The 23,836-nt window shown below is 50.8% G+C and overlaps 1 protein-coding gene across 1 annotated transcript in view; it reads right to left on the reverse strand.

Annotated features, from left to right (window-relative positions):
• Adamts14 (ADAM metallopeptidase with thrombospondin type 1 motif 14) overlaps nucleotides 1–23,836 on the reverse strand; it is a 77,896-nt gene that overhangs the window by 14,934 nt on the left and 39,126 nt on the right. Inside the window, exons 5-15 of the mRNA XM_028776867.1 lie at nucleotides 20,237–20,320; nucleotides 19,493–19,640; nucleotides 16,849–16,954; nucleotides 15,020–15,163; nucleotides 13,966–14,098; nucleotides 12,648–12,761; nucleotides 10,902–11,050; nucleotides 7,105–7,280; nucleotides 2,814–2,947; nucleotides 2,361–2,484; nucleotides 1,126–1,206 (exon numbers count right to left, since the gene is read on the reverse strand). Coding sequence (XP_028632700.1) covers nucleotides 1,126–1,206; nucleotides 2,361–2,484; nucleotides 2,814–2,947; nucleotides 7,105–7,280; nucleotides 10,902–11,050; nucleotides 12,648–12,761; nucleotides 13,966–14,098; nucleotides 15,020–15,163; nucleotides 16,849–16,954; nucleotides 19,493–19,640; nucleotides 20,237–20,320 — 1,393 coding nt within the window. The remainder of the gene's footprint in view (nucleotides 1–1,125; nucleotides 1,207–2,360; nucleotides 2,485–2,813; nucleotides 2,948–7,104; nucleotides 7,281–10,901; nucleotides 11,051–12,647; nucleotides 12,762–13,965; nucleotides 14,099–15,019; nucleotides 15,164–16,848; nucleotides 16,955–19,492; nucleotides 19,641–20,236; nucleotides 20,321–23,836) is intronic.

The raw sequence follows: 23,836 nt of genomic DNA on the forward strand, positions 1-23,836 counted from the left end.
TATCTATCTATCTATCTATCTATCTATCTATCTATCTATCTATCTATCTATCTCTTTCTATCATCCATCCATCATCTATCTGTCTATATGTCTATCCATCCACCTATCCATCCATCTACCTATTTTTGAGACAGGATCTCTAGATGAACACAAGGCTCAGAAATTCAGCTGGGTCCAGCTCCAAGGATCTTTTGCAAGCACTGCTCCAGTGCTGCGACTATAGGCACACACCATGCTGCTGGCTTTTATGTTGGTTCTGGAGGGTGTGCACGCCCAGGTCCTCAGGCTCACATGGAAAACACTCTGCTCACTGGGCTGTCTCCCCAACCTCTGGGAATCTAACTTTCAAACTGTCTTGGCTTCATGTTTTCACAACGACCATGACATCTTCTTTAATTCTGTTTAAGCAGTATTAGAATGGGGATCTAGGGCACATATGGTGGACTATAGAAATGGCTGCCCACATAGTCCTGTTCCGCTAAGAGACAGTCTGTGTTTTCAACCATCGACTGGTCATGTGACTTGGGTCAATGCAATGTTAGGGGCTGGCAGAGTGCTTGCACCCTGGGGTCTTGCCCTCTCTAGTTACTGCAGATAGCTAAGGGACAGGTATCCAGCGAATAGTCCCAGATTTGCCTTTTGGGGTTAGTCACAGCTCTGTCAACCTCAGTCTCAGCCGACTGTCAATACCACCCACAATTCCCAGACAGACCATCAGCTCCCAGAGTCTGATGGCTGTTTCCGTTCAGGCAACCTGTAGAAGAACCACTGTCTGAGCCGGCCATGACCATGGCCACAGAACTGAGATCCGCTGACAACTGTTACTCCTAACCTATGTTCTTGTGGTGGTGTGCCATGCAGCAAGAGCTGCCTGGGCCTTTCTGAGAAATGACTTTTTTAGAAGAGGCCACCTGCTCACGGAAGGAATTTGAACAGTGGTTGATCCTGGTGCGGAGAAACAAGCCCCAGGGGATGGAAGTGCTTACCGTATTCCCTCCATAAATTTGAGCTATGTGATGGTTCAGCTATTCAGCATAAATTTAACAGCTAAAAGGAATTGTCTGCCTTTATCTGAGTCTGGGGGCCCCTACCCTCCCTGTCCTCCCCGCCCCACACAGCACTCACCGATCCGGTGGGGAGCCTTCTCCAGCAACTCAATCTGGATGTGCCTGGCACCCGCCGGGATCTGCACCTGTTTGAGAGCCGCTGCCACCCAGGGGCATCCAAAAAAGCAAAGAGTCCTGAGAGGGTGGCTTCCTGCTCAGCACCCATCCACCTCACCCCACACTACCTCACAGCACATGGCCGGGAACACAAGGACTTCTCAAAGACAGAGCCTTTGAGAAACCTGTTTCCTTGGCTGGAAACCAGTGTTGGAACTTTCCCGCCCCACCGGACCCGCAAGGACAGGAGGGCATATGAGATGCTATAGCTCCAAGTGCCCTCTAGGGGTCGCTACCATGTGCACGGATGCTTTAATTTCCCCTCGTGGCCTCCTCTTCTGCTTTCTCCATCCCCTTCCCCGCAACCTCCCTTCTTCCTAAGCTACTGTCGAGTTGCAGGTGAGATCAGTCATGAAGACCCTACATGGCTTTTTTGGACCGATTCAAAGCTTGGAAACCAGCCTTTCTTGGTCAGCAACCTTCCCTGCTTCAAAGTAAGACAAAGCTGTAAAATCCTCCCAGAAGACCAGACTTAACTCCACACAGTAAAGGAGCATTGACCACTCCTCGCTATAGCGAGTTTCATAATGTTACAGGTAGAAACTAAAGAACTCGAGGGACCAGAAATTCAAAGTGGAAAAAAGGTCCCAGACTTTGTTTTTGTGTGTGTGTGTTTGTTTGTTTTGTTTTTGTTTTGTTTTGTTTTTTCGAGACAGACAGGGTTTCTCTAAGTAGCCCTGGTTGTCCTGGAACTCTGTAGACCAGGCTGGCCTCGAACTCAGAAATCTGCCTGCCTCTGCCTCCCAAGTGCTGGGATTAAAGGCCACCACGGCCTGGCCCAGACTTTGTTTTTAAAAGGAGAATAGAAAATGACCCCCTCGCTCCCACCAAAAGCCCCGGGGTCAAAAAGATAGCTCAGCACATGTCCTACATGTTACCTAACCAAAAAAGAAAAAAAAAAAAGGTTTGAGCATCTATGCTCCTGTGAGTCCATACTAGTATCCCAGGAAGATGGGGCCCAGTCACAGGCAGCTTGGGAAGGTCTGCAGCCAGGCTCCAGGACCCTCCCCTCCCCAGACCTGGTCAAGGAGAACCCCCATGTATACACACCCAAGCCATGTACACCTGGGAGGGAGGCCTTCTCCAGTGCCCCGCCCCCACCCCGCCACACCCCCAGCCATGCTCACCCATGCTCACCTGCCTGCTTGGAGCCTTTCCCCAGTGTCCCCTTCACAGTCCTGCAGTGAGAGTTGTCCCCACCGCAGACTCCGCACTTGTCATCAGTCTTCATGGATCCTACCTCCTTGTCGCAACCAAAAGGCTGGGGGTGGGGGTGGGGTAGGGTGGGGTGGGGTGGAGGTGAGGTCAGCAGAAGGAGGCTCCCCTGCCCCTCCTCTCTGGCCCACTGGCTCCCTCCTGAGATCCCTGGCCCTGCCCGGAGGGGAAACCCTGGCACATGGGAATTCTCCCCAATCCACCCTGTGACCCAGGTGGTCTTAGCCCGGGTCACCTCATTTCTCTAATAGTGTAGGACAGGAAGGGACCCCACTGCAGCAGCCTTAGCTGCCCCTAGGTATGTCAGTGAACAATACCTAGTATCCCAGGCCCCCGTGAGGCAGCAGAGTGTAAGTAGCTTGCAGGGGTACCCACCACACACTCGCCACGGGCGCAGACGCTGTAAGGATCCCGGTAACTACAGCGTGTCCCATCGTGAACCACTTGATCCATAAATACCACGTCTCCGGTGTCTGCAGACTGGCAAATGAGCTCGCACTTCTGGGCATCTGTGAGGAGAGAGACTCTGCTGAGCCCACTGGGTTGACAGAAAGTGGGATGGCTTAGGATGCCAGCAGCATGAGGTCTAGCCACGAAATCCAGGGCCAGCTCTGGGGCAGTGGTGGGGGCTTTGTCTGGGGGATTGGCTGAAGAACCCTGCTGGGGCATTTATGGTTTGGTCCTGTGATTCAAGGCAAATGTCTCTAGACCTTTTGAGCCTCGGTTCCTTGATTTTCATGATCCCTGATCAGTAAAATGCACCATCCGTTTACTGAGAAAAATCTATTGACAAACTATCAATATTAAACCAACAGTTAGATCTGGAGAGACAGCTCAGTGGTTAAGAATGCTTGCTGCTCTTTCAGAGGACCTGAGTTTAATCCCCAGCACCCAGGATGAGCCTCTAGCAACTGGCTGTAACTCCAGCTCCAGGGCATCTGACGCCTTCTGGCCTCTGAGGATACCAGCACTCACTCACACTCACTCTCATGAGTGAGTGCACACAGCTTCATAGTTAATATTATACTAAATTATTAAATTAAAAGTATTAAAGTAATTAAATTATAATCATTATTATAATTTAATATAATTTAATATAATTAATATTAATTATATTTATATAATATTTTATATATATCAATCTCTATCCATCTATCTCAACCTAGCAGATGCTTCCAAAGCCCATTCACACCTTTGAGAAACAATAGCAAATGCTCATCATGGTGACGTAACTCACCTCATTTCAACATACCAGTGAGGAAGGTTCTAGCATTAGAGGACATACCCTTACTCTGTTTGTAGTGACTCAGTCAGTTTAATCAGGGTCACTTACATGAACTTTAGTGAGGGGTTACTTAGAGGAGCATGGGCAACTTAATAGTTGTGTCTCTCTCTCTCTCTCTCTCGCCCCCCCCCCCCCCCGTGTATGTCTGTGTGTTTGGTAAGGAGCCATTCTCTTGTGTTTGTATACATGTGTGTACGTGTGTGTTGTATGTTCATGCATGAGCGTACAAGCATGCAGAGGCCAGAGGTGGACATCAGGTGTCCTTCTTAATCACTTGCCATCTAATTTTTTGAGAAAGAGTTTCTCAGTGAACCTGAGTTGACTGATTTGTCAGGCGTCAGCCTGTCCCCGCCCACCCCATCAGTACTGGGATTATCGATGTGTGGGTACTGCACCCAGCTTTGACATGGGCTCTGGGGATCCAAACTCATGAGCTTATATGTGAGTTTATACGCTCATGCATGTGCATGATTGTATAGTAAGCACTTTACGTACTGAGTCACCGTCCTCAGTTTAGTCTCTGCCTTGTTTTTTTGAGACAAAGTCTCTCACGGGACATTTCAAGTATATGCTACTCTGCCAAGATTTACTTATTTTAGTTTTTAAGGATTTATTTTTTTATGTTTATGCATATGAGTACACTGTTGCTGTCTTCAGACACTCCAGGAAAGGGCATTGGATCCCACTACAGATGGTTGTGAGCCACCATGTGGGTGCTGGGAATTGAACTCAGGACCTCTGGAAGAACAGTCAGCATAATTAACTGCTGAGCCATCTCTTCAACTCCCTAAAGATTTATTATTTAAAAAAAAAATTATATGAATGGGTATTTTGAGTACACATATATCTGTGCACCATGTGTGTGCAGTACCTGTGGAGGCCAGAAGAGGGCAGCAGAACCCCTGGGATTGGAGTTACAGACTGCTATTGACCATCATCATACGATGCTGGGAATCAAACTTGAGTCCTCTGGAAGAACCTTAGGTGCTCTTAACTTCTGAGCCATCTCTGCAGCTCAAGACTTATCTTTTTAATGTAGAGTCCGGGAATCAACTCAAGTTAACATACGTGCAAGGCAAACACTTTACCAACTACGCTAGCTTCCTAGCTCCCCCTCTCCTCATAAACACACACACACACACACACACACACACTGAGTGGTCCTGGGAATAAAACCTAGGGTCACATGCATGCTAAGCAAGTGATCTACCACTGAGCCACACCCCAGCACAGGTTCTGACATCTCAGGGGAAACACTGGACCAGAGGCTAAGTAACGTGCTTAAGGCCATACATGGAGTGGCTCAGCCAGCTTGTAACCACAGCATCACTTGGGTCTTGCTTTGGCTCTGCAGCCTAGCTGGGCACATCGGTAGGAGAACTGTATGTCCCAAAATGAAATGTCGCCTGTCTCTATGAGCTGATAATGTCCTAAAAAGGAAGTTGTAGAGAATAGATAAACACTCGCTGTGTTTCTTAGAGAAAGTGGGGTTGGAGGGCTTAGCTAACTTCCTGGAATTGGTCTAAAGTCCTGGGAAAAGCCTGACATCCAGCTGTCCCTCAGCCTTCTTATCCTGCCTGCCCAGGCATCTCCCAGTGACCTGCAAGGGATTCAAAGCCAGCCTTTCCCAAAGCTTATCCTAAGGAGCCTAGTTAGCTCCTGCTTCCAAGCTCCCAAGAGACTGGGTCTCTTCTTCTTCTTCTTCTTCTTCTTCTTCTTCTTCTTCTTCTTCTTCTTCTTCTTCTCCTCCTCCTCCTCCTCTTCCTCCTCCTCCCCCCCCTCCTCCTTCATTTTAGATGGTTCTGCTTTTGTTTTTGTTTTTGAGATAGGGTTTCTCTGTATAGATAGCCCTGGCTGTCCTAGAACTCGATATGTAGTTCAAGGTTGGCCTCGAACTCAGAGATCTGCCTGCCCATGCCTCCCAAGTGCTTCGACATCACACCCGGACACCAGGTCCCTCACCTGTGAAGTACAGAATCACACTATCTACGACCACTTTCGAGAACTTCCTTGAGAGTCAGATTCCCGGTGGGGTCTGGGTGCAGGGGCTTTACCTCCAGATGAGAAGCAGGATCACTCTAGTGGACCCAGCAGGCAGCTACCTGGACAGCCGACACCCCCAAAGGAGTGGTGAGCTCCTCAGAGTGGGCGGAATCCAGGCAGAAGGAAGGTCCTGCCCCTTCCTGCCTACTCCTTCCCCACCCCCTACCCCCACCCTGCCTGTTTCTGCCCACTTCCAAAAGGGCAGAGCTGAGAGGTCTGGCCCTGGCAAGACTCTGAAGTCTCTTGTATCCTGAGGAATCTGTGTGAGCCTGAGCTCAGGGTTTGAAGTTAACTCAGGTTCGAGAAGACGTTGTTCTCATAGGAGCTGCACCGGCAAATCCTTCCAGCCTCAGGCCTGAAGAGCCAGGCATCCAGGCCGTTCCTGCCCCAGTGCCACAGCAGGAACTCGCTCTAAACATGCATTAAAAGACTGGGTGTTGGCCTCAGTGTGGTCCCCCACATCAGACACTCCAAGTTCCAAGGCCAGTTTCTATCCCAGAGCAGCCAGAGGGGACGGGCAACATGAGAACCTCCCCCTCCAAGTTCCTACCTACCTGCCTTTCAAATGACCTTCAGGGACTGCTAAATGGATGGGTGCTTCATCCTCGAAACCTGGTCTAAAGTAGGTTGAAGCTCCTCTGGACATGCTAGTACACCCCTAGAGAGTGCTGCAAGGCCCTGGGGCTGCACACTGGGACCTCCCCAGGGCTTTGAGACAGACTCTAGAAAGTGAACTAAGCCTTTGCTTCCCCTCCCTCCCTCCCTCCCTCCCCCCCTCCCCCCTCCCTGCCTCCCTCCCTCCTTCCCTCCCTCCCTCCTTCTCTTCTTCCCTCCCTCTTTCCTTGTTTCTGAGACAGCATCTCACTATATATCCCTGACTGGCTTAGAACTTACTATATAGACCAGGCTGGTGGTGTTAAACTCACTGAGATCTGCCTGCTTCTGCCTTCTGCGTGCTAAGATTAAAGATCGATGCTGTGTGATCTGTCTTACTTTTTCTAAAATGTTCTGTTGAGTTGTCTCTTTTATAGGGCAGATGCCTTCATATGCAGTTAAGGACAGATATCTGAACAGTACTTACTGGACCCCAGCTCTGTGACTGGCTATGAGCATCCCTGGAGAGGGAGCCTACTCCGAAAGCTGCTTGGCTTATAAACAAGCAAGGGTGGCCTCAGCAGCAACAGGGACTCCACAAGTGCATGACACAGAGGCCCATCCAAGGACTCGGGCCAGTCTGCCCACAGGTTCGCCATGGCACCCCCAGGTCCTTGGGCCTCGATAGGTGGGAGAACAGGAATGAGAACATGCCCAGGAGTTGGGCAGAGCCGGGCCACTCACCACTGTCGGGCTCATAGGGCAGCCAGCTGTGCTTGGAATCCTGGTGAGTATAGTAGGAATTTCGCTTGGCACACTGCTGGGCCCGGAAGTCCTCGTAGGGCCCAGGGCAGTCGTCACTGTTGCAGATCTGGTACTCAAACATGGGCCCTGAGCATGGGCGGCCTCCATAGGCTGGACTGCAGTGGCAGAGAGACCAGGTAATTGAGTTGGGGGTTGGGGTGGGAGGAAGACTGGGAAGAGGAGAGCTTCCCGAAGGAGACCTGGGTCACCTCAGTCATACAGTAGTAGAGTTCTCAACTCAGTAGTGACCTACAGTGTTGGGCCGTTGACCTCAGGGTCTTCTAAACTAACTAATTCTCTCTCTCTCTCTCTCTCTCTCTCTCTCTCTCTCTCTCTCTCTCTCTCTCCTTCCCCCTCTCCTCTCCCTTTCCCTCTCTAACTCCCTCACCTCTTCTCTTTCTTTCTGAGACAAGGTCTCATGTAACTCAGGCTAGCCTTGGACTATGAGGATGGCTTGACCTTTGGATTTTCTTGCCTCCACCTCCTGAGTACTGGGACTACAGGTGACTACCTCTATACCCAATTTATATGATTCTAGAGATTGAACCAGGGCTTCACACTGGCCAAGCACTCTAACAAGTTAGCTACAGACCCCTCCTTCCCCCTGACTATTTCACCCATAGGAAGAGTGCTGGCTCCTATCTCTCTGGGGGTGGGGGTGGGGTAGTGAGCAGAGACATAAGGACAGACAGACGAGGGACTGGCTAGTTCTCTCCACAAGTCAGTTCTTATTACTCTTGCTTATTCTTTAAACTCTGTCGGTGCTTACTGCAGACCGTGCAGGCACTCAGTCAGGACAAAGAGTTCTTCACATCCACTCCCATCTCCTAATGGAATATAGTAAACTAAAGAGCTGCCAACAAGAGAGACTTGGGTTTTGAGCCAGAAGAGCCGACATCCACGTCCTGACCATGTGGCCTTGGTTCGGTCACTTGGCTTTGCCCTGCCTTGGTTTCCCCCTGGAACGGTGGGATCCTCGTAAGTCACCTCCAGCTGTGACAAAACAGGAGAGCAACTGACACTCTTCCCCATTAGATCAAGAGGATTAGAAAAGACGGTCAATTTGGAGCCAGGGAGATGGCTCTACTGCCTACTCCTGTGGGTTCAGTTCCCAGCATCCACAAGTCTGACTCCAGTTCCCAGAGATCTGATGCCCTCTTCTGGCGTCTTCAGGGACTGCAGGCACACAGAGCACATACATACAGGCAGGCACAACGCTCACATAAAATAAAAATAAATCTTTTTTAAAAAGACTTTTAAGATGGCATATACTTTTAATCGCTAGCACTTGGGGAGGCAGAAGCAGGTAGATCCCTATGAGTTCGAGGCCAGCCTGGTCTACATATTGAGTTTCAGGCTAACCAAAGCTACCTAGTAAGATCCTGTTTCAAACAAAACAAAACAAAACAAAACAAAACAAAAACCTTTCAGTGTAAAATATCCAAGCACAGGAGGCAACAGTGCCCTGCTCAGAGACTCTAGGAGAACTCTCCAGCGTAATTAACACTTGAACACACAGCATCCTGTACAGAGCACTTAGGACAGTTCCTAACAATAGCTGCTGTCACCTCTAGAGTGCTTAACCCACGCTCCAGTTGGAAGCTTACGCATTGTTCCATTTAAGCCTCATAAAGCAAAAAGGTATTTGTTGAGGTTTTGGTCTTTTCTATGTATTTTAATGCTAAATACTGGTTCCTAAGGCCTGGTCACCCCTTGGGATGAGAGAATCCACACTTATATAGAGTAATGCTATGTGATCTTCCTCCTTAAAACTATTGGTTAAATAAAGATGCTGACAGCCTATAGCTGGGAGGAAGAGAGTTAGGTCAGGTTTTGGTTTCAGGACTTGGGGTCTGAGGCAGGACTACAAGGGATAGAAAGGAGAGGAGAAAAGGTAAAGAGAGGAGAAGACACCATGGGGTAGGAGAGTCATAGAAACACAGTCATGAGGGCTGGTCAATTGGAGTTAAAAGCGGCCCAGATGGAACACAGTAAGTTACAACTCAGGGTTGTAGATACCAATAGCTTAGGAGATAGATACCTGCCGGGCTCTAGTGCTTAAAAGTCTTGTCATAAATGTAAAATTCACGCGTCTTTATCTGGGAACTGAATGATCAAAGGTGGGGTAGAAACCCCCAACTGAGATGAAATATTTACTACAACTATTGCTGCAGGAAACATAATAAATGGGACAGTTGATCAAGGGGATGACTTGCTGGCAAATGCAAGGTGGTTTGCCAGAGCAGGCACCATGACGCCTTCCCACCACCTTGACCTTTGTGTCTCCAACAGAGGAAAATCACAAGGGAGTCTTTGTTCATTGCCATCAATATAAGGTCAGCCTGGTTAACACAGATGCTGGTTGCTATGGTGCTGGTTGCTATGGTGGCAGTGAGCCACCAATCCGTTATTGGTATAGCACCGATAACTACTATTCCTCCCCCCCTTTTCTGCATGTGCCTGTGTGGTGTGCATGTGTGTATGCATGCTCACAAGTGTACGGATGCATATGTGTGTACATGTGCACGGTGGCCCTAAGTTGACACCGGGTGCCCTCACTGTCTACTTTATTCATTGAGGCGGGGTCTCATATTGGACCTGGAACTTGATGATTCTGGCTAGCCTTCCCAGCCAGCCTGCTCTGAGGAATCCTGCACCCCCATCCTCCAGATGCTAGGATTATAAGCAGCCATCACATCTGCCGGATTTTTTAAAATGATTTATTTATTTTTACTTTATACGAATTGGTGTTTTTTCCTGCCTGCATGTCTGTGTGAGGGTGTTGGATCTCCTGGAGCTGGAGTTACAGCCAGTTATGAGCCACCACGTGGGTGCTGGGAATTGACCCTTGGTCCTCCGGAAGAACATTCAGTGCTCTCTACCACTGAGCCATCTGTCTATCTCTCCAGTCCCCAGACTTGTTCAACCTTTATGTAGGTTTAGGGAATGTGAACCCCAGTCTAGCTTGCATGACAAGTACGTTATCTAGCGAGCTCCAAATGACTACAATTTCTAAGGGATCAACTGTGGCCCTGTGACCTATTAGCACGAATGTTCATTAGGTCATTTGGTGTAAGGAGGGCCTGCACCAGGCCCTGTGGAAGTCTCTAGGCCAGCGGACCTTTGGCAGCTTCAACTAGTCTACCCATTCCTCATTGGGGTGTACGAAGCAAGCAGTTTCACCCTGGGAGATGAGGACTGCGAGGAACTGGGGCTCGGACATCCCATAGCCATGAAGTAGGGGAGGGGATTCTACCAAGATGGCTGAAAGGGAGAGATAAGTGTCTCTCCAGTACACTGAGGTGGGGAATGGAGGCACTGGTGTTAGGCAGAAGAAGTTAAAAGAGGGGTAGGGAGTTTGCATACCTGGCAGAAAGCAAACTTGATGGTGTGTTAATGCATTGAAACTGGTGTTTACTCAAAGTTTCACCAAAGGATTGGGGTCATGAGTGGGCTCTGAGTACCAGGTAGGGTCCTAGACACACAGTTTCTCTAGGGACTTCTCTGCACAGGACAACTTGAAACATTATCTCAGGCACATTTCCAGAATTCAGCCGCCATGGCTCACAAGCAAACTGCCTTGCTCCAACACTCTGGGTCCTTATCCAGGAATCACATTACTGTCTGTAAGGGTCACTCTCCTGCACCCCACCCACCTATCACCTTCCCCTCCATCTCTTTCCCACATAAATGGCACCCTTCGCCCTGCCCGCCTCTCCCCAGACCGCAGCACTCACGGAGGGTTGTCGCAGCTCCGACTTCTGGATCGCACCCCACCCCCGCAGGACCGGGAACATGAGCCAAAGTTGGTCCAGGAACTCCAGCCTCCATCCTGGCCATAAGTCTGCTCTGGTGACTTCCAGATACAATGGCCTTTGAAGCACCACTAGGGTAGAACACAGGGCATATGGTCACCTTAGGCCACCACAATGGAGCCTGCAACAAGGGTATTCCTTGGGAAGCATAGCATAGCTAACAGATACTATGGCAAGGTGGGGGAGGGAGGAGGAGGAGGGAGAGGGAGTAGAGGGAGAGGAAGAAGAGGTAAACAGAGGGGGAGAGGAAGGAGGAGGGAGAGGGTAGAGCCATTAAGAGATCAGTCTGGGGAATGAACTGGACAGGGTCACAGCTCTACTGAAACCTAGGAAGCTGAGCTGCCTCACACAAAGGGCTTGCCATCCTGGGTGTCCCCACCCTTCTCCAATGCAATGCTGGGAACAGCATCTCAGTCAGCAGCAGCACACGTAGCCTTCCCAAACAGCAAACATTAGTCAATGATATTTGTGACGTGGCGCTATTTCATGCACCAGCCTATCTGGTGTGGGTGGGGCTGAGAGGGGGGAAAAAAGACAATTGTCTCATCCTGTCTGAAGCTGACCTGTACCCTGAAATGCCTTCCTATGGGACCAGAAACATATATGAGCCAAGCCTATGGCCTGTAGCCAAGGGATAGATGCACAGACTCTGAGAAGCCTGGGTTTGAATCCCAGCTCAGCTGCAGCAAGATATATGTGGCCACTTTGCTTTGCTGGACCTCAGTTAAATGGCCCTAAGAACAGAAGTCATAGAGCTCTGGAGAGATGGCTCAGCGGTTAAGAGCACTGACTGCTCTTCCAGAGGTCCTGAGTTCAATTCCCAGCAACCACGTGGTGGCTCACAACCATCTGTAATGGGCTTCCTCCAGTCGAGTCAGTCTTTAGGGTCCTGAGATGTTTAGAATGAGGTGTGATTTATACACCATGGGAATTATCCATTCTGAGTGTGCAGTGCAACATCTTCATGATCCAGAGGTGCACAGCCTTCACCACAGTTGAACTTCAGAACTCTTCTACTATCACCCCCAAAGCCCTTTGTACCCGGCTGTGGTAACCTCTTACTCTGGGGTGGGATTTTTTTTTAAAGCTTTCCAGATTTCCTTGTGTAGCCAAGATGGAGACGCACTGGTTAACTAGAATACAGGACTGTGACAGGAGAGGATCTGGGACTTTTAAATAGAGCAACTTAGGGCTCTCAGAGCAGCCAGGGAACTCCCTGAACCATGCAGGCCCAAGGAAGCAAACACACACCCGGAAACACATGAAGGGCAGGTTGTGGAAGAGGAGAGAAGATTTGTGGGGTGTGGAAGAGCCAGGGAGCAGGGGAGTGGCTGGGATAGCTAGTATCCTCCTCTCTTTATCCCTCGCTGCTAATCACTCGCTGTGCGGCCTGACTCTTTCCTTAGCTCATCTGGGTTCAGTCATCTTATCTATACAGTGATAGGACGTGGGCATGCTGTAGCTCAAGAGACCGTGCTAAACCAGGCTGACCGGAGAGGCCAAGGGGAAAGCACAAGATGGACGTTCGTATGGAGGTCATGCAAAGACTCTAGGCATGTGGACCATCCACAGCACAGGAGCAGGGCCTTGGCACCTGCATCCATGCCTGTGATGGATGTTCCACACCTTAGGGGGAGGGCCACTTTCTGCACAGCCCCCCACAGGTACCTTGCCTGGTGCGCACTCTGTCCCATCCAGCGGCGGCCCCTTCTTGGTTTTGCAGAAGTATGGGTTGTCGGGGTGGCTGCACCAAAGCTGCTTGCAGGGCTCGAAGGTCCTGAACTGTGAGGCAGGGGGATGAGGTGAGTAGTGGTGGAGAGAATGGAAGGCGTGGGGATTGCTGGGATGCAGGGTGCTAGAAGGTAGCCAGAACCTGATGTGCTTCAAACGTCACTGAAGTCCAGTGGTTCCAGGGCCTCCTCTGGGCCCTTCCTACAGTCTGAGAAGGGGCCCTGCACAGTGTACACACTTTCACTGACTGCTATAGAAGCCACTTGGAGGCTCCACAGAGATATGGGCCCAGGATGCCCCTGACCCTTGGGCATGTGGGAGTCTTGAATGGATCCACCTGAAGTTGAGACTCCTCCATCTCCTTATAATAAAAATACCCAGTGAGGCCACAGGTCAGTCACCCTGCACTCCAGCCCGGAGGGATGCCCCAATTTCATTAATATGTTCTTAGCAACTCCCCTAAGGCAGACAGGTGTCCCTCAAATACTCAGAAGCATGTGGACACTGAAGTCCCAAAGTAGTGTTGTGTCAGGTCACATGTCCCAGTGTGGCCTAGAGAGTGAGAAAGGTGACCACACAAGGGTGCTACCAAGCAGGACATCCTGTCCTGCAGAGGGGAGGAGAGGGAGGCTTTATTCTCCGGGTGGAGGTACAAAGTACTAGGGTCACAGAAGTTTGTTCTTTAGCTGTCTCTACCCTGAGATGTCCCCTTGTGTGGGTCCCTTCAAGGGTAGATCAAACTGACAGCCAACCTTAAGTGTTGGCCCTTGTCCTGTCCTGAAGAGCAGGAGCAGGGTTATGTTCTCTGGCATCTATGGCCTCCAGCAGCACGTCGGAGACATGGGGATGACCCTATAGAGAGGAGACTTCCAGACACAGGGTTATGGAGATAGACCACCATGCCCCACTACTGTGTTCAGAGGTGAGAACTCTCTTCTTGCCTGTGGCTTAGATCCTGGCCTGACCCATCACAGGTAAACTCCTCAAGGGACCAGACCAGCCAGGGCGTCGATGGCTGCTTGCCCTTCCTGCCTCCTCTCATCTCCAGGTCTGAGCTCTGCCCAGGTCTTTGCATACATGTGGCTTACAGGTGGGACTGGATGGAGTGTGCACCCTGCCCCACCCAGCCCCATCCCTGTGTGATGGCTGGAACCAAGCCTGCAAGAACATCCCTGGGCCCATGACTTGCAGGGTTGACGGTATCTGGTAAAGGAAAAAGCCTGGGTCACATTAGCTGGGCACGCAGCCTACTCACAGCCAAGCAAGTGTGGTACCCAGTGCCAAAGTCGAACCGGCACTGCTCGTCCATGGAGTAGTCGATCCCGGGCAGTTCCGGGGGCTGGGGCCAGGTGCGCTCGAAGGGGTCATCAAGGAGGCAATCGTAGGATCTGTGGCAGGGACGGGGGAAGTGAGCCAGCCCGAGAGCTATGAATCCTAAGCCTTCCTTTCCCAAGTTGGGGCTTTTTAATAAGCAAGGAAGGCCTATAGGACTTTGTGTGCACTGTCGTGGGTCCCAGCTGTCTTTTCTAAGGACAATTGACGGTTACAGCATCCTCCTTCCTAGGCGACTGTTTAGCAGGAGGATTCTACCTACATCCAGGGGCATGGACACCAAGGCTTGCCTAAAGAACTCAGGGTGGATCAAACTGACCTTCAGAGTCAAGGGTCATCCCTTGGTCTGTCCTGTAGGGTAGGGTCAGAGTTATGTCCCCTGGTGACTATGGCCTCATAGATACGGCTGATAATGTGGCTCGGGGTATTGGTTTTGCCTGAATATAATGGATGCTCTATGGATTAAGATGGCCTTGTAGACAATTTGAGGACACACTGCCTGAGTCTCAGTGTATCCAGCACACAGGAGCCAGCTGCTATGGAAGGTCAGTGGCTGGTGACCTTGTCTATGCTTCGAATACCTGTCCTACATTTCCTGGTGCCCCCTCCCCCAAATCCCTGTCTCTGGGGCCCTGGGGAACTGAAGCTACCTCATCTCCATCTGGAGTTGGTGTCTGCATCCTTGATGAACCCAGATTCCCAAGCCCAACCCACAGGGAATTCTAATTAGCATCCAGGTAAGGCAAGAGAGCCTGGTTTTTAATAGCACGTCCACGTTTTTGGTCCCATGGTCACACTGAGACGGGAGGCTCACTAACCCACTTGTGACGCACTAAGGTGGGTGTTTTAGGCCAGGTGAAGGGATGGGGGACTAGAAGAGACACAGAATGACCAAGCCAAGCAGGTGGGGCAGGACAGGACAGCTGTGTAGCTTGGGCTTGCCCACCCATTCCTAACTCGGGGTGGAGGTAACGTACGGAAGGTAGCGGCTGAGTTCCAGCTTGCTGCAGCGAGACCAATGGAACCGGTGGAAGGCGGCCTGAACCAGGGGCGCCATGACACTGCCCAGACTGGTCTCATCATCACAGCCATTGCCCTGGCCATCATGCTCCATGCCAAGCCTGGGAGAAAGGACAAAGTCCTGCTGTGTGGGTCCTGACCCTTGAGGACAGGCAGATGGACCCAAAACAGCAGACCCTGCCTTGACCAGGAATTCAAACTGGCCAGCTAGCCTCCATTTCCTGAATATGCCTCTGCTCCTCTCCATAGTCTAGTCCCGTGGAAACCCATCCCTCCCATCCCTCAGATCTTATCCACATCCCTCTAGCTCTTGAGGATAGCCCAGCTGGGACACCAATGGCCACTCACCTTCCCCATCCCCCTCTTCTCATCGTTCTCTATGGACACCCCTGCCCAGCCCATGGACAGGATAGAGGAGTGTGTGCACTCTGTTGCTTCTGCACACACTGCGCCCCCCCTCCCCTGCCATGTGACTGGCATCAAGCTGGAAGGCCCATCCTCCGGCCCGTTGCTGGCCTGAGTAGAAGGTCCCTGTAGGGGGTCCTATTGTACAATATCAGCTCCAGCTGCCCCACAGCAGCCCCACACACAGCTTGACCTCCAAAGCAGGGACTATCTGTCCTGCTGTCGCCATCTCTTGCATTGCCGCACCAGAAAGGCTCCCAAATGTAAGGTCTAATCTCGTTAAGTTTGACCTCGTCAGCCTCATGGCTGCCTTCAGTATGTGAATCTCTTAAAAACTGTCCTCCGTGGATGAGCCTGTAGCACACACCTTTAATGCACCTCTTGGGAGGCAGAGGCAGGCAGATCTCTATGAGTTTGAGGACAGCCTGATCTACATAGTGAGTTCCAGGCTACTCTAGAGCTACATAGTGAGACCCTGTCTGAAATCAACCATCCCTCTGCATAGGATTCTATACAGAGTAGGTACCCATGAAAGTTTACATTTAAAACTTTGTTCTTTAAACTGATATTCAAGACGAAAGCCTAACTAATGTCTTATAATACTGCCAGTGACTTCATGAGCTCCTGGTCATAAGATAGACACGACATAGATCACTCAGTTTGAGGGCCTCTACTTAGGAAAGAGTGGATATCTACTGCCTTTCACAGCAAGTCAAACCGCAGCACATGATAGGTGCTCAAGAAATACTGAATGAAGCCAGCTGAGGTGGCACACGCCTATAACCCCAGAACGTGACTAGCCTGGGGCAGGAGGATCCAGAGTTCAGGACCATCCTCAGCTAGCTTGAGACTATTCATGGCTATATGAGACCCTGTCTCAAAAAAACAAACCCACAAACCAAAAGAATAAACCCAAATACTGGTGAGGGAGTGAATGAATGTGTTCTAAACAGCATCTGAGCCCACAGAACCGGCTGCCAGTCCCACCTGGCTCACTGCCTGGGCTCCAAGCGTGCCTGTTTAGAGTGGGCTTGGGCCAGTCTCTCTCTCTCTCTCTCTCAGTAGGCACAAGCCAGGGTAAACTGGAACTGGCCTCTAAAGCATGCTTGGGTGAAGACAGAAAGAAGAAGTGGCAAGGACAGAGACCACCCAGACAGCAGGTCTGACCTATGACAGGCATTCTGCCACCAGCCTGATAAAAGCCAGGCCATATGCGGCCCCCACAGCCAGGCGCATTGCCTCCTGCCACAGGCAGCTGGTAGATACCATGTGTCAGGGACAGAACCTGGTCTGGCCTTTTACCCTCAAGCCCCCTCTGAGCTCACTACTTGGCCCGGAGCCCCAGAGCCACTCCTAAACACACCCTCCCAGAGCTACTTACACATGGCCTGTCTCATGAGCCACGACAAAAGCTGAGGAGAAGCCATCCTCGTGGTTGAGGGCACAGCTTCTCAGGGGGTGGCACATACCAGTAACAGGTGCATACCCTGCCAGAGAGAAGGAGAGAGGTCACAGGCAGATATGATGGAGGTGTACTGACCTGTGTTGTCCCCAGCCTAAACAATACAGAGACATCCCAACCTGGTGGGTGTAGGAGGTTCCTGGAGAAGAAAGGTTCTCAACAATCTCTTCCTAGAGAACAAACATTGGGTGGCTGACACCCTGTCCCAGGATTAGGGCTTGTTCTTGGCCTACAGTTTTCCATGTATCAGCAGCAACGTCTCTGAGCAGGTGGGACTTCCAGGTGAGATCGAAGCCTATACATACTCCATTTCTGTGAGCCAGTCAACAAACAGACTCAGAACACTATCTATGTAAAGGTTAGGGATGGTCCTGTGTTGGGTGCTGTGGGGAGCCAGGTAGAGTGGCACCAGCCTGTAGCCACAGCTACTCTTGAGACTAAGGCAAGAAGACCACATATGAGTCCAGGAGTTTAAGATCAGCCTGGACAACATAGAGAGACACAGCTTAAGGACAACAAAGAAGAAGGAGAGAAAGAAGATGAGGAGGAGGAGGAAAAGGAGAAGGAAAGAGGAAAAGAAGGGGGAGGAGCAGAGAAGAGAAGGGGAGAGGGGGAGGAGGAAGAGGAGGAAGAGAGGAAAGAAAGGGAGAAGAGGAGGGGGAGAAGGAAGAAGAGAGAAGAGGGGGAAGAGGAGGGGGAAAAGGAGGGGGAAGAGGAGAGATAAAGAGGAAGAAGAAGAGAAGGAGGGGGAAGGGGAGGAGGGGGAAGAGAGAAGAGGAGGGGGAAGAGGAGGGGGAACAGAGAAGGGGGAGAGAAGAAGAAGAGGGGGGAGGAGAGGGAAGAGAGAAGAGGGGGAGGAGGTGGAAGGGGAGGAGGAGGGGAAGGAAGAGGAAAGAAGAGGATGGAGAGGAGGAAGAGAGAAGAAGAAGAAGGGGAGGGGAGAATAGGAGGAGGCAGAAAGGAGGAGGAAGAAGAGGAGGAAGAGGAGGAGGAGAAGAAATTCTCTTTAGATCCCACAGGAAAAGCAGACTGAGATCGCACCCCTACTCCCAACAGGGCCATCGATAAGGAGGGTCTAACTCAGCAGGCAGACAGGGATCGAGTGCAGCTGTGTCCGAGGTGCACAGCTGAAGCTCTAGGAAGAGGTGAAGGAAAGGGAAGGAGGAGTCCTCCTGGGAGGTTTGACAGGCCCAGGAAAAGAGACAGAGGGAGTGACTTCTGAGGGCCACCAAGCTGGAGAACAGGCAAGATAACTCTCCAGAATTTGGGGAGTCACAGGTCAAGGTATAGATGGACCAAAAACCACATGGGAAGAGAGCAGGCAGCAAGGTGGTCCGTAAACGCCGCTGTGCGAAGGCCTGAGAGCTACGGTCTGCCTTTAGGGGTGCCTCTAGGTATGAGGGCTGTGGCACAATGGCGCCGCATAAGGGACCATGTAGTCCATCCGGAGCAGCAAATAAACAACCGAACAGACCCTGCTTGCAGCAGGAGTGCAGGTTGGGAAAATCTGGAGCTGGCGGTGTGGACAGGAAGGATGCCTTGCCTGGGCCTGCAGTGACTAGCGAGCTCTCCCTGACTTAGGAGTTGGGCCGATTTCACGGTCCATTTTGACAGGGCTTGGGGAGCCTAGTGCCCTGGTGCAGCGAGAAGGGGCAGCCTGTAGCCGTGGGGTTATCGCTACATGCCATCCTGTTCCCACACATGTGCCAGTCTGTGTCTGGTTACATGTGTACATATGTCTGGTGTCTGGGTGTAATTGTACATGTGTGTACAGTGTCTCTGTGTATGTGCACATGTCTGTGCATGTGTATGCACGCATGTCTGCTATACGCATCTGAGACCTGGTGGCTCAGACAAGCAGCCCTATGGGTAGGGAAGCTAGCCGACTCATTTCTACCACCGGACTAGGAAAACATCCCCAAAGCCCTCAGCGTGAGCTCTGAAGAGTCAGTGTAGCATCAGGTCAGTCCCTGCCTGCGAACAGGCATAGGCAAGTCTCTTCACCACCTTGTGCCTCAGTTTCCCCATATGAGAACTATGACCAAAGCTGCACATATACAGATGGCGTACAGTTGTCAATACTATCTTGGATTCCTGTGCACCCCTCTACCCACCAAGCAACTGGAAATGGAAGTTGGTAAATATTACGGTCACCTCCCTCCCCCATTTGCAACTTGGGAGAATACAGAAACTGAAGGACTCCCAGATTCATGCGGTGGCACAGGGCATAGGCTTCCATCTCTACTGCCAAGTGCTCACAGTCTAGAGTGGCAGAAGCCTGGCTGAGGTCCCTGAGGTCTTCAAGCAGCTGGGGGCAGGGACAAACAGTACATGCAGGCTACAGGCCGGACTGAGACAGCAGCCACCAAAATGAGATGCCTTCCCTGGTCACAGACCTTATGTGCCAAGGCTTACCCTCCTGTCTGTCCAGGTCCTGTCTTCTCTTCCTCCCTGGGGTAGGCCCCACAGAGAGAACATTACTCTCGAGGTCCAACCTTGAATCTCCACATCTGCCCTGCGGGTTGCTCATACCGGGCCATGGTAAGTATAATACCCTGCATACCTGAGGGGCCGAAGTTCTGGCGTGTGAGGAAGATGACGTGGTCATGATGTTCAGTGTGGCTAGGGTCCTGGCGCTGCTGGGAGTGTGCCCAGCGACACACCTGCTCCAGGCTACGTGCTGGGTTCCCTCGCTCGATCAGGCTCAGGGACTGTGGGGTAGGCAGGAGGGTGCCAACAAGAGAAAGGTCAAAGACACCCTGGACTCCAACGGAGCTCTCCTCAGAGGGAGGACACTGAGGCCTAGGGCTGCAGCGCCTCTCCTAGAGATCCCTAGCTGCTCTCATGGCTGCTGCTGGCACACAGTCCCCCCTACACGTGTCCTCGGCTGGCACTATTCAGTACCCATGTCCACTAGAGACTCCACACATGCCGAACACCTCCCTGTACTAAGCGTTCCCTCATTGGGTCTCCATAGTAGCCTTTGAGGAAAGCATGTCTGTCACCCCCATTAGGGAGTTAATAAGCCTCCTGGTTTAAGGCTGCAGAGGTCAGGGTCCCTATGTTCAGCAATGAAGTTCAACAATGACAGCCTTTGTCTCTATCACTGCCCCACCGCCAAGGGAACTGCTCAAGGAGAGTGGCCTCCTCCCCAAAGGACATAGGATGGTTGAGTTTTCCTGTTAGGAGACCCACCCCATTGTCTCTGTCCAAGCAGCGTCTCCAATGATCTTTGGGTGCTGATTCTGTAAGCAAGTCCCCTGCTTGTCATCCACCCTGCCTCCCATCCAGTCAGCAAGGGGCTCACCTGTCGGTAGCCCACCATGATCAGGCGGACAAGGGCGATGTTCACGTGGGCCCCCAGCGATTCGTCATGGTAAATCTCATCCACCTACAAGAACACAGCACACAGCGTAAAGGTAGCAAATTTACCCCCAGGAGACCTACTGCACAAGTCAAGCCAGGCTCTAACATACAGCACGCATCCCACATCCATGATCTTACACAGCAGGCCTTTCCTTCCCAAGTAACAAAACTGAGGGCTAGCCAGGCATGGCGGTGCACGCCTTTAATCCCGGCACTCAGGAGGCAGAGGCAGGCAGATCTCTGAATTTGAAGCCAGTCTGGTCTATGGAGTGAGTTCAAGGACAGCCAGGGCTATACACACACACACAGAGCGAGAGCGAGCGAGAGAGAGAGACAGAGAGAGACAGAGACAGAGAGAGACAGAGAGACAGAGACAAGAGAGAAGCTCAAGGCTAAGAGAGGTGATGACTTGCCAAAGGACACATGTGACAATTCAACTGACACTAACCCCCCCCACACACACACACAGAGCCCCCAAGTCTGTGGGAGAAGAGATGCTGGAAAATTTAGCAACTCTGACCAAGATGCTCATCTGTCCACCTCTGAAGAGTCTCTTTCGGAGGTCACCTGACTCGAGGTTCCCCACCTTGAAGCTTCCTGTTGTTCCATCTCTACACACTTGTAATTTACCTCTGGAATGACATTGCCCAGTGGTGTCCACACAGTGGAGCCCCAGCCCCGGACCCTCCTCCAAGGCAAATCCCCAGAATAGGGCAGTGCTCGTGAGCCTTTGAATGGGCAGCAACTGAATCACCCAAGAGTATGTTAGAAGCAGAGTCTTTGCACCAGATATCCCCAGTCAGACCTGCATTTAAACAAGGTACTCTGGATGTTTTCAGAGCCTATCAAGGGGGAGGAGCTTAGCTCAGAACAACTCTCTTGTCTCATGGGTTCAGGGCCTGGGAGACTGAGGCAGTTAGTTCTCCACTGGCTGCTTCCAGAAACCCAGTCCCAGACACTCCCCTGTCAGGAGTCCTGGACAGAGAGAGGGATTCAGGAACTCATCCTTGGAGTTCACCCTCTCCAAAGGATGCCCACACCCTGAGTTAACCCCTTACACACTGCTGCTTTCTTTGTTTAATTTTTGTTTTTAGGTAAAATCCTTTTAGCTAAGTAAAAGCAGGATGAAATAGTGCAATGCCTTTGAAACCCAAGAGTTCCTATAGGGAGATGGGAGACAGAGACAGAAGAATCCCTGTAAGCGTGTAGACCAGCTAGCCTAGTGTCTGCAGTGATGAACAATGAAAAAGGCCCTGTCTCAAACAGGATACAAATCAAGGGCTGACAGTACACACACACACACACACACACACACACACACACAAACACACACACACACCACACTCAGACACAAAGGCTTTTTTTTAAAAGTTAAAACAAACAAACACAATATTTCAATGTAAACACACACATACACAGGAAGCAAATTAAATCACTTAGCAACAGACTAAATAATGACCATAGTCTGCTTACTTCCTGTCACATGTGCAGGCCTGTGTGCTAGATTTCAAAGCTGGAGTCACACTGAACATGTTGTTTGTGCTTTGTTGGCTTCCTGGAAAAAATGTTCTGCATCTTTAACTGTGATTCCTGGTGTCTGCCTAGAGCATGCCACTAATGCTGTGACAATCCTAGACAGCAGCTGAGAGTCTTATGAAATGTGTGTGTTCCTCAGCCACTCGATGTAGGCAACAATAAAGTAGCTACTTGGAGTCCCAGGTTCAAATCCCAGCTCTGTTTTTTGTTGTTGTTTTGTTTGGCTTTTTGCTTTTTTGCTTTTGTTGTTGTTATTGTTCTTAGTTTGTAATCGTATGTATTAGTGTTTTGCCTGCAAGTATATCTATGTACTACAAGCATGCAGTTCCCAAAGAGGCCAGAAGGTGGCGTTGGATTCCCCTAGGACTGGAGTTACAGATGGTTGTATGAGGCTGGTGCTGGGAATCGAACCCCGGCCCTCTGCCCCTCAGCTCTGATTTGTCCTGATCACCCAGCTGGCTTGGGGCACAGTACAAAGCTCCTTAGAACCTGTCTCTTTTTCTGCAGATTGGAAATACAAATGGCTGGTAGGGGGCCACCTTATATAGATGTCTGGGAACCACAAATGAGCCACACGAGTCCAGAGGCACTGTTAGGTAGTGACACTTAGTGGTCCCTCTGACGCCTGCCAGCATGGCTCCCTGGGAGTGGGATGGTTTCTCGCCTGTCCATGTCTCACCATTTCTGTGTCCTGTGCTGTTTATAAACCAGTTCTTTCTCAAACATACAGAAAGTAACTAACCCACAGGCCATGAAGGGGCAGCTGTCCACTGTCCACTAAACAGCGAGGAATCATTCTTCTAAGTCCGCACTTGGCAGCCCAGGGCAGGGGGCAGGAGGGAAACTAGAGACCTGATGAGCCAGCAAAGGACTAGACTGTGGGCTCAGAGCCATGAATTAGAAGCTGCCTCCAGAAGAGAGCCCCGCCCAGCTCATCCTCCCAGTGCCGAGAGCTGGCAGTGGCCCCTGTATATAAATGTACAAACCTCAGAGCAGCCAGCCTTGGGCTTCCACCATCAGCTTTCCTGGCGCCTGTGTCTGAATCCAGCGGAGTACTGAGACCAAAGCCTACTACTGGATCCAACTGAGTACAGAGATCAAAGCCTGGTGCCTGCAGTGGACACAAAGACCCTGCCAATGCCTCCCGCAAGACGTGATGGAGTTGCCCAGGGCCCAGTTCCCCCCAACCCCCATCCTCCAGAGCAAAGACTTCATAGAAAGAAAGTGTTTTGTTGTATAGCGAAGGCACTTTCGTTAACCCACGTGCCACAAGCCCGAGGCTTATCCTGTGGGGACTGCAGCCTCTATCAGTCACACACTCAGTCCGAAGAACTCAAACCTCACAATACTTCACTGACAGCTGACAGCCACCTGCAAGGAAGTGAACTCTTTTATGTGTACAAGCCTGCATGTATATGTATGAGCCTGTGTGTGTGTGTGTGTGTGCATGAGCCTGTGTATATGTAAATGAGCCTGCGTGTGTGTGTGTATGTGTGTATGAGCCTGTGTGTATGTAAATGAGCCTGTGTGTATATGTATTAACCTGCGTGTGTGTGTATGAGCCTGCGTGTGTATGTATGAGCCTGTATGTATGCATATGAGTCTGCAAGTATGTGTATGAAGCTGCATATATGTATATGAGCTTGCATGTATGTGTATGTATGAGCCTGCAAGTATGTGTATGAACCTGCGTGTATCTATGTATGAGCTTGCATGTGTATATATGAGCCTGCATGTATGTATATGAGCCTGCATGTATGTGTATGTATGAGCCTGTGTGTGTGTGTATATGAGCCTTCATGTATGTGTATGAGCCTGCATGTATCTGTATGAGGCTGTGTATATGTGTATGAGTCTGCATGTATGTGTATGTATGAGCCTGTGTGTGTGTGTATATGAGCTTTCATGTATGTGTATGAGCCTGCATGTATGTGTATGAGCCTGCATGTATGTGCATGAGCCTGCATGTGTGTGTATGAGCCTGCATGTGTGTGTATGAGCCTGC

Source organism: Grammomys surdaster, unplaced genomic scaffold (genome assembly GCF_004785775.1).
Source record: "Grammomys surdaster isolate TR1022 unplaced genomic scaffold, NIH_TR_1.0 273, whole genome shotgun sequence".
NCBI classification, from domain to species: domain Eukaryota; kingdom Metazoa; phylum Chordata; class Mammalia; order Rodentia; family Muridae; genus Grammomys; species Grammomys surdaster.